General features: G+C 42.1%; 1 protein-coding gene across 6 annotated transcripts in view; it reads right to left on the bottom strand.

Annotated features, from left to right (window-relative positions):
• Positions 1-12,355, bottom strand: part of LOC137370194 (zinc finger protein 236-like) — a 188,712-nt gene that overhangs the window by 49,332 nt on the left and 127,025 nt on the right. For all 6 annotated transcript variants that reach the window (XM_068032492.1, XM_068032488.1, XM_068032489.1 and 3 more), the window contains 4 exons: positions 6,526-6,629; positions 4,692-4,843; positions 2,109-2,294; positions 349-619 (listed from right to left, as the gene is read on the bottom strand). In XM_068032492.1, coding sequence (XP_067888593.1) covers positions 349-619; positions 2,109-2,294; positions 4,692-4,843; positions 6,526-6,629 — 713 coding nt within the window. The remainder of the gene's footprint in view (positions 1-348; positions 620-2,108; positions 2,295-4,691; positions 4,844-6,525; positions 6,630-12,355) is intronic.

Genomic DNA, 12,355 nt, shown 5'->3' on the forward strand with positions numbered 1-12,355 from the left:
AGAACAGATGTTAACTGGGATCCTAGGAGAGCGCCTCACTCTTCAACTGACTACTGCATCTTTAACCGCCATCTGAACCACTGGAATGGTCAGACCAGATATTATACTGAAGTGACATTCTAGATTAAATGCTTAAATCCTGGAGTGGAGATTAAATCTCAAGAGTGGGACTTGAAACCACAAAGTTCCATAACCAAAGACAGGCTTGCTATTTAGTCAACTGGAGACATATGTATATTTGCATAGCAAAGTATAATATCAAAAGGAGAGGAGGGAGGAGGGAATAATCGCAGAGAAAACAGGCAGCAGAAAATAAAACTAAGCTGAAAACAGAATATCAATTCTCACCTAACTAGGTCACTAGGTTTTTTGAAACTCTTTGTGCAAAATGAGCATTGGTTTGCATGTTTAGGCTCCTCTTCCACCTCTGTGTTCTTATCCTTAATTTCACTGACCCGGTCCTTCTCTGCTGCTGATTGGACTAATACTTTTTCCGAGACTGTGGCGTCCAATCGTGTTTCGGTTTTGGCTAGTTCCGCTGTCTCCTCTTCTGTAAATGTGATGATCCCAATCCTTGACCTTCGCACAACAGGCCTTTCTAAATTTTCATCATCTTCATCTAGATTATAAAAGTCATTTTTAGGACAAAGAAAGAAAAAGAAATAGATTCCATTCTCATAACTGATGACAAAGATATTTCAAGTGTACACTGCCGCGACAGGTTCAGAGAAATGATGGGGCATCACAAGCAGTCTGATTTGCTGTTCACTATGCTGAAATAATTATTGCAGTAATAAAGCTTCTCAAAAGTGCCTTACTTACTGTAATCCTAACCACAAAAGTTCTTTAAACCAATTTCAATTAAAATTAAAAATGGCATTTACGCTATGTGCTGTCGGCCATTTTTCCACTCCTCACTTCTTACCCATTCTTGATCAATCATCTTAAAAAAACCCTAAACTCAATTAATTATTGTGTTGCTGCTTCCTACAATCCATTTTGGAAGTGGAAGCAACTTTGGAAATATTTGACAGGCTCCAACACAGCAATAAAGTAATATTTCTTAGGCAGTATTAAACCAGGGGAGTGAACATTAGTGTAGTCAGATCAACTGCAACAGTAATTAAAATGGAAAGAGGATGCGGGTGAATAAGTTAGTGTGTTGCAAGTTCCAGGGCGCCCCAAGTGAGTAATAAAAAATAAGACTTGCATTTTATATAATGCCTTTCACGACCACTGGACTTCTCAAAGTGCTTTACAGTCAATGAAGTACTTTTGAAATGTAGTCACTGTTGTAAAGTAGGAAATCACTCCTAAATGTGGAAGTTTTTTAGATGGAGTGGTAGTTTTTACTTAAGATAGGTGCTTTAACGTAAGAAAATAAAAATTGGGAGGAGTAAAAAATAAAAATAAAATAAAGTAAAAAATGGTCTGGAATGCACTGCCTGAAAGTGTGGTGGAGGCAGGTTCAATTGAAGCATTCAAAAGGGAATTAGACTGTTATATGAACAGGAAGGAGGTGCAGGGTTATGGGGAGAAGGCAGGGGAATAGAACTGAGTGAATTGCTCTTTCAGAGAGCCAGTGTGGGCATGATGGGCTGAATGGCTTCCTTCTGCACTGTAACAATTCTGTGATTCTGATTCTGTGAGTAGGCCATACGACCCCTCGAGCCTGCTCCGCCATTCAATATCATGGCTGATTTTCAACCTCAACCCCACTTTCCTGCTTGATCTCTATATCCCTGGATTTCCCAAAAGTCCAAAAATCATTCCATCTCAGCCTTGAATATACTCAATGACAGAGCACCCACAACCCTCTGGGGCAGAGAGTTCCAAAGATTCACAATCCTCTAAGTAAAGAAATTCTCCTCATCTCAGTTTTAAATGATCAACCCCTTATCCTGAGACAATGGCCCCTAGTTCAAGGCTCTCCATCCAGGGGAAACATCCTCTCAACATCAAACCTGTCAAGTCCCCTCAAAATCTTATATGCTTCAATGAAGAGTGTGGATGCAAGGTATGCAGATGATGAAAGTTCCACTGCAAGTCCTTTCTTTAACTGAAATTACTGAGTAGAACTTGGTGTTCTGAGACAAAGCACTGCATACCTCCAACTCCTGCCGTTACTTGATGAGCCTTCATGTGCCTCTTGCAGTGAAGTGACGTTCGGAAAGTGTCATCGCAGAATGGGCATTTAAACGGTCTCAGACTGGTATGAATTACCATGTGCCTTGTAAGGCTCCCATTCGTAGTAAAGGTGGCATCACAAACATTGCATCTGTACGCTTTGATACCTTTAAACAGATACAGAGACATATTTCCAGTTATCTATATATATTAAAGTAAGCTATTTCAGTTGAATCAAAAAGACTGATGAAAGTGAAGCATGATGGCATCTTTAAATATCACGACACAGGGTTAAAAAGCAAAAATATATCATGGAACAGAATCATACAGCACAAAAGGCGGCCATTCGGCCTACTGCATCTGTGCCAGCACTATCCAATTAGTCCCCATCCTGTTCTTTTCCCTCAGCCCAGCAGATTTTTCCTTTGAGTACTTACCAACTCCCTTCCAAAATTAACTATTAAATCTTCGTCCACCTGGCTTATTTTGGTCCAGATGTTAGTCATTTTGTCTCAGTTTGGCTTCCAAGTGAGAGGGGGCAAGCAATTCTGTTCAGATATGTGTTTGATTGACAGTTATTTCAATTCGCTTGGTCCTAGTTTTTTTTTAAATGATTTAAAAAAATATATATTTCTAATTGAAATTGTGTAGACAAGCAGGGGCAATTTATGCCTTGCTACCACTCAATTTACACCCAAAGCCAGGGTGGCAGTGGGACCAGAAAAGTGCACAGGACTGACCAATCGATTTAACACTAATAGTCCGTTCATCCCAATTTTCAAGTGGACCTTGATTTAGCCAGCCACAGCTCCCACCAGAAAAAGGCAGGGACAACACGAGCTTTGTGCAAATTGGGATCAAATGACACAGCCCAAGAACCCAATGCCATTTTGTCTCGACCACCAGTTCCTCAACCCATCCACAAACCATGGACAGCACAGGTGGGGAGGCGGCCATTTCTAACAGTATTTAAGGGGCACCTTCCTCCAGTAAGGTAAACATAAGAAATAGGACCAGGAGCAGGCCATTCAGCCCTTCGAGCCTGCTCCGCTATTCAATAAGATCATGGCTGATTTTCAACTTCAACTCCACTTTCCTGCTTGATCTCTATATTCCTGGATTTCCCTAGAGTCCAAAAATCTCATCGATCTCAGCCTTGAATATACTCAATGACTTAGCCTCCACAGCCACCTGGGGCAGAGAATTCTAAAGACTCACCACCCTCTGAGTGAAGAAATTCCTCCTCAGTCCTAAATGGCCTGCCCTTATTCTAGCAGCAGGGCTGGCGCTCATTTTTACTGCAGTTTCTTAGGTCTTTTTGAGCATTAAGAGCTTCCAATATTTGATTTCCTTGCTGCTGTGGGCACTATAAACCGTTGCTTTGGACTCTGCACCCCTGTCCTTTAGGGGGTTGCCGGAGGCCCATCAAGATTGGGAGAGCGAGGGAAATCTATTGGGACAACCAATCAGCTTGTAAAGGACCGTGAATAGTGCTAGCAGTTCTAATTCTGCTATACGATGTTAATAAGGCTCAAACCATGAGAATAAAGTCAGGTCTACTGCAACTGGTGAGCTGTGCAGACACCCTGCCCACCACTTGCCTGATGACATGCCTGAAACAAAAATTGCCCACCAGCAAATCCACGATCAAAAAAAAAATCAATAACAGCTATGCTAATTTTATTTTACAGTTTGTTTGAGGGAAAGGTGTCTGAATGGTGGAGAATAGATTGATCTTCAGGCTCATTTAAATATTTGTATATAGAGGAATAGAAAGAGAAACAGCATACACAAGTTATGATCAATAATGAGTCATTTGCACTATCAATGGCAAGGGTCTCAAAGTTGCCACTGTTCTACACACCAATGCACTGCGTCAATAGCACCCTTCCAAATGAACAAGCAATTTTAAAAACTTTCAATTGCAGCGAAATCATAATTAAGATTCTAATGCAAGGGTGCAATGAAATATATAGTACTTGCAAACTAGAATTTTGAATTGGCTCAAAACTGTTTTAAGACATTAAATAATTAAGTAAAAACACAATTGTAATTTCACAGCTCAAGTCAAGGCTTCAAATGCATTAGTACAATTATTCACTTTCTGGCCTCAAAAGGAAGATTATTTTGTTCGATGTGACTCAGTGGGGAGCACTTTCATCCAAGTTAGAAGATTGTGGGTTCAAGTTTCACTTCAGAGACTTGAACACAAAATCTAGGCTGACCCTCCAGTTTCGTACTGAAGGTTAGCTGCACTGTGGGAGGTGCCACCTTTCAGCTGAGACATGAAACCAAGGCCCTGTCTGCTCTCCCAGGCAGGCGTGGTACTATTCGAAGATGAACGGGGGAGTTCTCTCCTGTGTCCTGGCCAATATTTATCCCTCAACCAACATCAATAAAAAAATGGTTTATCTGGCCATTTATCGCTTTGCTGTTTGTAGTACTTTGATACACTTTTAAGGTACGTCATTGGCTGCAAAGCACAGTGGGATGTCCTGAGGTCACGAAAGGCACTATATAACCAAAAGTTCTTTTTTTTTAAACCAGTTTGCTTAAACCATTACCTGTGTGTGTTCGCTGATGTGCTTTCAAAACCCCTGAGGATACAAAACATCGACTGCACTGAAGGCATTTGAAGGGCTTTTCACCTGTGTGAGAACGTACATGCTGCTTCAAATGGCTCGATTTCTTGAAACCTTTGGTACAGAACTCACACCTGGGGAAAAAGGAAAAAAGAGTCATCAGCATTCTTTAAAGTAAACTCATTATTTAGATTCAGGGAGTATCAATCTACAAAAGGTATTCCTTGTTTGAGACTTTTAAGATGGCATAGGGAGAAAAGTGGACATGATTTACAGATGTCACTCCCACACAAATTGTTGGTTTAATTGTTGGCAGTTGGTTTAAGAATGAGCATTTGTCCTAGGTAAAGGCCCAAGAGATCCCATCACCATCACATTAGTGAGGGAGTAAACAATACACAGGAACTATGGGCATGACCGACCCATGGAACCAGTTAATTAAGGCATCAGCACACTACTGAGCAAGGATGAGACAAATTTATTTTGAGAATGATGGGAAAAAAAATCAACGTGGGTTTCACACTGAATTATATATTCCAGGTTTGCCTGGGAGTTGCAAGGTAAAATCTGAGATTCCTGTTATTTCAGCTGGAGGCCAGGATGAGCAGCAAATTCTACAAACAGGGTCAAACGTGGATTAAAAACAAGAGTAAACAGAGAATGTGACCAGCACTGAAGGACTAATACACACCTGGTGTTACTGTAATTAGACGTTAAAAATGTTACCACTTATCTACTTCCAAATTCACGTTGTGTTTCATTTACATTTTCCACTTGATGCTGCACAACGGTAGGTCAAAATTCTGTGGAACTCAAGGGGGTGAAAGTGCAACAGGATGGGACTTCTGTCCACTTTTCCCTACCAGTGGCCCCATCCCAAATCCCAGGAATGGGGTCACTAGACAAAAGTGGTCAGCCGTGCCTCCAGCGGCACAAGTGAAGGACCCAGAAACCGGTGTAGCACACTGGTCTTCCATAAGAAAGTGGACCTGGATTGACTGGGCAAACGCTGGCCAGGACGTCTTCACTCAAAACATTTCTTGGCTGTTCTCTCCACATCTTCTATTGCTGTTCATCAGAACACCCCTGCTCTTTCCTGAGTAGCACAATATAATTTTTACGTTCACCTGGGGAGGCAGATAAAGGCCTTGGTTTAAATGTCTCTTCTGACAAGGCAGTAACTGCCTCGTGTCAACTTATTATGTGGTCAAATCCTGACTTGAACCGATGACCTTCTGACTCAGAGGCAAGAGAGTGTTATCACTGAGCCAAGATTGACACTAATGGTATTATTCATAATGAGTGATGTGGCCAACCCCTGATCTGATCCTTAACAATTGGTTAAATTGATGGGTTGCTATGTGAATATCTAGCTTTATTTCTGGCAAAAAAGGGCTTTCTTTTTTTAAAGAAAGAAAGAGTGGAAAATAAGAGAAGACAACAAATAAACCTAGTAGATGCTTCAAAACCTATCAGGAAGTCTCTTAATCCCACCCTACCCACACTGTCACAGAAAAAGATCAGTTGCCTATGACAACTTCTATTTTGCACAGAACACTTTCCCATTCTTCATTTTGGTTATTAAGGTAGTCATAGTTCATCTTTGCAAAGATTTTGAACAGTATGTGATGAAGAGAGTTAATATCCTTTCCCTGTTTTAATACTACTTGTCACATACTGGTTTACAGTAAACTCTGTACCATCTACAAATATTGTATGTTTATGAGGGATCAGCGTGTGGGTTTTGTTCGGCTATTGAAGGGCAAAAACTCCAATAGAGGGGAACATGCTGTAAAACACTCCCACTGACTCTAACCTGTACGTTCGTCTAACTTGGTCCTCACTGTCAGAATGGAATGCTGAGCGATGGCTTTGAAGATGTAGGTTTCCTGGTGACGGCTCATGCAATAGTCGGCTCGTCTGCAGAATGTGCGTAAAAAACAGGAATTTAAAAAAAAAAAATGAAACTTCTGTCACATCAACTGATACGAAAATATTGAATTACCCCCATTACAGTGTTATGTTACGCAGAGAGCAATATATTATGAGGGTGCTTTGACCTTACTGAATGGATACAGATTTTATTTACGCCAAGGCACAATATTCCATATATTTCACAATTATGAGGCTGGAAGATTTTACGAAGAAGGGAAATCCAACATGTCCACAGAAGGCGATGAAATATTGCAATTAGCCAAAAAAAGAGACTTAGATCGTCAACAGACAAGTTTTTGCTTTCTGGCAACCAAGTATCAGAAAGTTAGTTGAAATAATCTGGTCCAGAACTTGAATTAGTGTCAAAAGTACACAAACTAAGTAAAATGTATAGTTTTACTTGGTATAGAATTTGGTTTTAAGATTACAAAATGTCTACCACAAAAAGGTAACTGCTAAATTAGCTACTACTGTCAAAGATCTGACAACAATTTGCTACTTAATTTCTCTATGACTGGTGAACCCCTTAATCCCACCCTACCCACACCGCCACAGAAAAAGATCAGTTGCCTACGACAACTTCTATTTTGCACAGAACACTTTCCCATTCTTCATTTTGGTTATTAAGGTAGTCATAGTTCATCTTTGCAAAGATTTTGAACAATATGTGATGAAGAGAGTTAAAATCCTTTCCCTGTTTTAATACTACTTGTCACATACTGGTTTACAGTAAACTCTGTATCATCTACAAATATTGTATGTTTATGAGGGATCAGCGTGTGGGTTTTGTTTGGCTATTGAAGGGCAAAAACTGTAGGGTTTTGTTAAGCTTGGGATCCCATCACCACAAGAGGGCAACGGCACTGACAGACACACAATTTACCAGACATGCTATACTTTTCACGAGAATAGTGGCTTCGCTCCTCCTTCTGACCAAACACGATGCATGATCTATGTTGGGCTGCCAAGCCCTGAAAAGCCTTGCCACCCTCATCATCCACTGAACCAATAGCTATTGAGCGCATGTTCAACAACCCTCAAAACATGAAACGTAATTAGATTTTTTTTAAAATAAAGCTAAATTACACTTGTACTCTACTGCTATAAAGCACATTTATTTCTTTAAGTATAATAATGGGACAGGAGCAACCAAACTCTAAAGAGAAAAGTCTCTCCTGTTGATAATTTGAGACACAAAATCAGTACAAGTATCCCTACCAATTACTTTATTACATTTCTACATACAATTCAGGAACATAGGAACAGGGATAGGCCATTCAGCCCCTCCAGACTACTCTGCCATTCAATTAGCTGACCTGTACCTCAATACCATTTACCTGTCTTATCTCCATATCCGCGATACCCTCAGCTGACAAAAATCAATCTCAGTCTTGAAAACCCCAATTATCCCCTAGCATCCGCAGCATTTTTTTTGGCAGGGGTGGGGTGGGGGGAATTTCCAGATTTCTACTAGAAAACTGCTTCTTTAGTTCCCTTCGAAAAGGCCTACTTCCCCATATTCTTGATTCCCTCACTAGAGGAAATAGTTTTCTCGTATCTAACTTATTGACAGGTAAATGGTACAAATAGACACATGGCAACACGATATCATTGCTATAACGGAAACTTAGCTTAAAGAAGGACAAGATTGGCAGCTCAAATCCCTGGATATAGAGTTTTCAGGTAGGATAAAGGGGGATAAAAAAGGAGGGGGTGTAGCATTATTGGTTAAGAAATCAATAACAGCTGTGAGGAGGGATGATATGCTAAATGAATCATCAAATGAGGCCATATTGGTGGAGCTCAGAAATAAAAAAGGGGCAACCACACTAATAGGAGTGTACTATAGACCCACAAATAGTGAGAGAGAGATAGAAGAACAAATATGTAGGCAAATTTCTGAGTGCAAAAACTATAGGGTAATAATAGTTGGGGATTTCAACTACCCTAATATCAACTGGGATACAAACAGTGTGAAGGGCACAGAGGGCACAAAATTCTTGAACTGCATTCAAGAAAACCTTTTTAGCCAGCAGATAACAAGCTCAAAAAGAGGGGGCGCAATTCTAGATTTAGTCTTCGGTATTGAAGCTGGGCAAGTGGATGAAGTAGCAGTGGGTGACCATTTTGCAGGTAGTGACCATAATACAGTTAGATTTAGCATAATCATGGAAAAGATAAAGGAGTAAAAGTTCTAAACTGGGGGAAGGCAAATTTTACGAAATTGAGAGGTGATCTGGTGAAAGTGGGCTGGTTACAGCTACTTGAAGGAAAATCAGTGGCAAACCAGTGGGAGGCATTCAAAAGCAAGATACTACAGGCAAAGTGCAGGCATGTGGATCATCTTCAAATCCTTACTGGATACGGGCAAGGTGCCAGAGGATTGGAGGTCTGCAAACGTTATACCGTTGTTTAAAAATAGGTGCAAGGGATAGGCCAAATAATTACAGGCCAGTCAGTCGAACCTCGGTGGTGGGTAAATTATTAGAATCAATTCTGAGAGACAAGATAAACTGCCACTTAGAAAGGCACGGATTAATCAGGGATAGTCAGCATGGAATTGTTAAGGAAAGGTCATGTCTTACTAACTTGCTTGAGATTTCTGAGGAAGTAACAAGGAGGATTGACGAGGGTAGTGTAGTGGATGTGGTCTACATGGATTTTAGTAAGGCATTTGACAAGATCCCGCATGGCAGATTGGTCAGTAAAATAAAAGCCCATGGGATACAGGGGAATGTGGCAGGTTGGATCCAAAATTGGTTCAGTGACAGGAAACAAAGGGTAGTAGTCAACGGATGTTTTTGCAAATGGAAAGCGGTTTCCAGTGGCGTTCCACAGGGCTCAGTATTGGGTCCCTTGCTGTCTGTGGTATAAATTAATGATTTGGACTTAAATGTGGGAGGCATGATTGGGAAATTTGCAGATGACACAAAAATTGGCCATGTAGTTGATAGTGAAGAGGATAGCTGTAGACTCCAGAATGATATCAATGGTTTGGTTAAGTGGGTGGAAAAGTGGCAAATGGAATTCAATCCAGAGAAGAAGTGTGAAGTAATGCATTTGGGGAGGGCAAACAAAGCGAGGGAATACACAATAAATGGGAGGATATTGAGAGGGGTAGAAGAAGTGAGAGACCTTCGAGTGCATGTCCACAGGTCCCTGAAGGTGGCAGGACAGGTACAGTGGCGAAGGCGGCATATGGAATGCTTTCCTTTATTGGCCGAGGTATAGAGTACAAAAGCAGGGATCTAATGCTGGAACTGTATAAAACACTGGTTAGGCCACAGCGTACAGTTCTGGTCACTACATTGCAGGAAGGACATAATTGCTCTGGAGAGAGTACAGAGGAGATTTACAAGAATGTTGCCAGGGCTTGAAAGTTGCAGCTATGAGGAATGATTGGATCGGCTAGGGTTGTTTTCCTTAGAACAGAGGAGGCTGGGGGTGACTTAATTGAGGTGTACAAAATTATGAGGGGCCTGGATAGAGTAAACAGGAAGGACCTGTTTCCCCTAGCAGAGAGGTCAATTACCAGGGGGCACAGATTTAAGGTGATTGGTCAAAGGATCAGAGGGGACATGATGAAACACTTTTTCACCCAGAGGGTGGTGGGTGTCTGGAATTCAGTGCCAGGAATGGTGGTGGAGGCAGAAATCCTCAAGTCATTTAAAAGGTACCTGGACACACACCTGAACTACTGTAACCTGCAAGGCTATGGACCAGGTGCTGGAAAGTGGGATTAGATTGGGCGACTAGTTTTCTCGGCTGGCGCAGACACAATGGGCTGAATGGCCTCCTTTTTGTGCCGTACTTTTTCGATGGTTCTTTCAACATTTCAAACACATGTTCTTTACTCAAAGACAAACAAACCAAGCTTATGCAACCTGTCCTCATGGTTAATTTAACCCTCCAAGTTGAGAAATTTCCAGTTCTCAAACAGGACACGTGTTACTGACCTGTTCTACCTGAAATTTTTTTTAGGGATTCATATAGGAACACGCAAAAAAATTCACTCATATCAGTAAAACACATTGGTGATTGTTAGTATACCACAGTGGGCATTTCACATCTCCAGGCTTTACTTGGCAGTGCCTCCCTGCAGCATCTGGCCCTCTGCCTTCTATTAAATTGAGGGGGAAGCGGGAAAAAGCCCTCAAGTGGGCATTAACTGGCCACTTAGGGGCCACAATTGGCTTGGGGCGAGAATCAGTTCTCAGCCTTCCCTGCCTTGGATTATATTGGAAGGTGTCAGGAAGGCAACGGGCACTCCACTCACACCTTCAAATGCTATTTTATGGACACCGCACCCACCCACCACCCCCCACCCTGGTGCCGCATCCGTTTCCATCTCAAGGGGGTCCAAAAAATTCAGCTCAGTGTTCAAGTCCTTAATTTTTATCAGATAAGAGGAGACTGATTGATGCTCTGTTACCAACTGTTCCTCTTTGTTAATGGAAGAATTGTATTTCTATAGCGCCTTTCACAACTTCAGGATGTCCCAAAGTGCTTTACAGCCAATGAAATCATTTTGATGTGTGTATGCTGTAGCCAAATTGTGCACAGCAAGCTCCCACAGACCGAAATGTGACTGTGACCAGATAGTCTGTTTTAGTGATGTGTTTGAAGGATAAATATTGGTCAGGACACCAGGGAGAACTCTCCCGCTCTTCGAAGTAACTTTATGGGATCATTTGCACCCACCTGAGAGAGCAGATGAGTCTATAGTTGAAGGTTTCATCTGAAAGACAGCACCTCTAAGTGCAGTGCACTATCAGTACTGCATCAGAATATCAGCCTAGATCCTTACTAGCATCTGGAGACTTGTGCCAAAATTGGGAGAACTGTCCCACAGACTAGTCAAGCAACAGCCTTACACAGTCATACTCTCAGAATCATACCTTACAGACAATGTCCCTGACATCATCATCACCATCCTGGGTATTTCCTGTCCCACCGGCAGGACAGACGCACCAGAGGTGGCGGTACAATGGTATACAGTCGGGAGGGAGTTGCCCTGGGAGTCCTCAACATTGACTCCGGACCCCATGAAGTCTCACAGCACCAGGTCAAACATGGGCAAGGAAACTTCTTGTTGATTACCACCTATCGTCCCTCACTTGGCTGATGAATCAGTGCTTCTTCATGTTCAACACCAATTGGAAGAAGCACTAAGGGTAGCATGGGCACAGAATGTACTCTGGTGGGGGACTTCAATGTCCATCACCAAGAGTGGCTTGGTAGCACCACTACTGACTAAGCTGGCCGAGTCCTAAAGAACATAGCTGCTAGGTTGGGTCTGCGACAGGTGGCGAGGGAACTAACAAGAGGAAAAAACCTACTTGACCTTGTCATGCCCATGGGAGTATTGGTAGGAGTGACCACCGTACAGTCCTTGTGGAGACGAAGTCCCATCTTCACATTAAGGATACCCACCGTCGTGTTGTGTGGCACGACCACCGTGCTAAATGGGATAGATTTAAAACAGATCTAGCAACTCAAACCTGGCCATCCATGAGGCACTGTGCACCATCGGCAGAAGTAGAATTATTTTCAACCACAATCTGTAACCTCATGGCCCGGCATATCCCCCACTCTACCATTACCATCAAGCCACAGGATCAACCCTGGTTCAATGAAGAGTGCAGGAGGGTATGCCAGGCGCAGCACCATGCATAGCTAAATACGAGGTGTCAGCCTGGTGAAGCTACAAC

This window comes from Heterodontus francisci, chromosome 5 (assembly GCF_036365525.1).
Source record: "Heterodontus francisci isolate sHetFra1 chromosome 5, sHetFra1.hap1, whole genome shotgun sequence".
NCBI classification, from domain to species: domain Eukaryota; kingdom Metazoa; phylum Chordata; class Chondrichthyes; order Heterodontiformes; family Heterodontidae; genus Heterodontus; species Heterodontus francisci.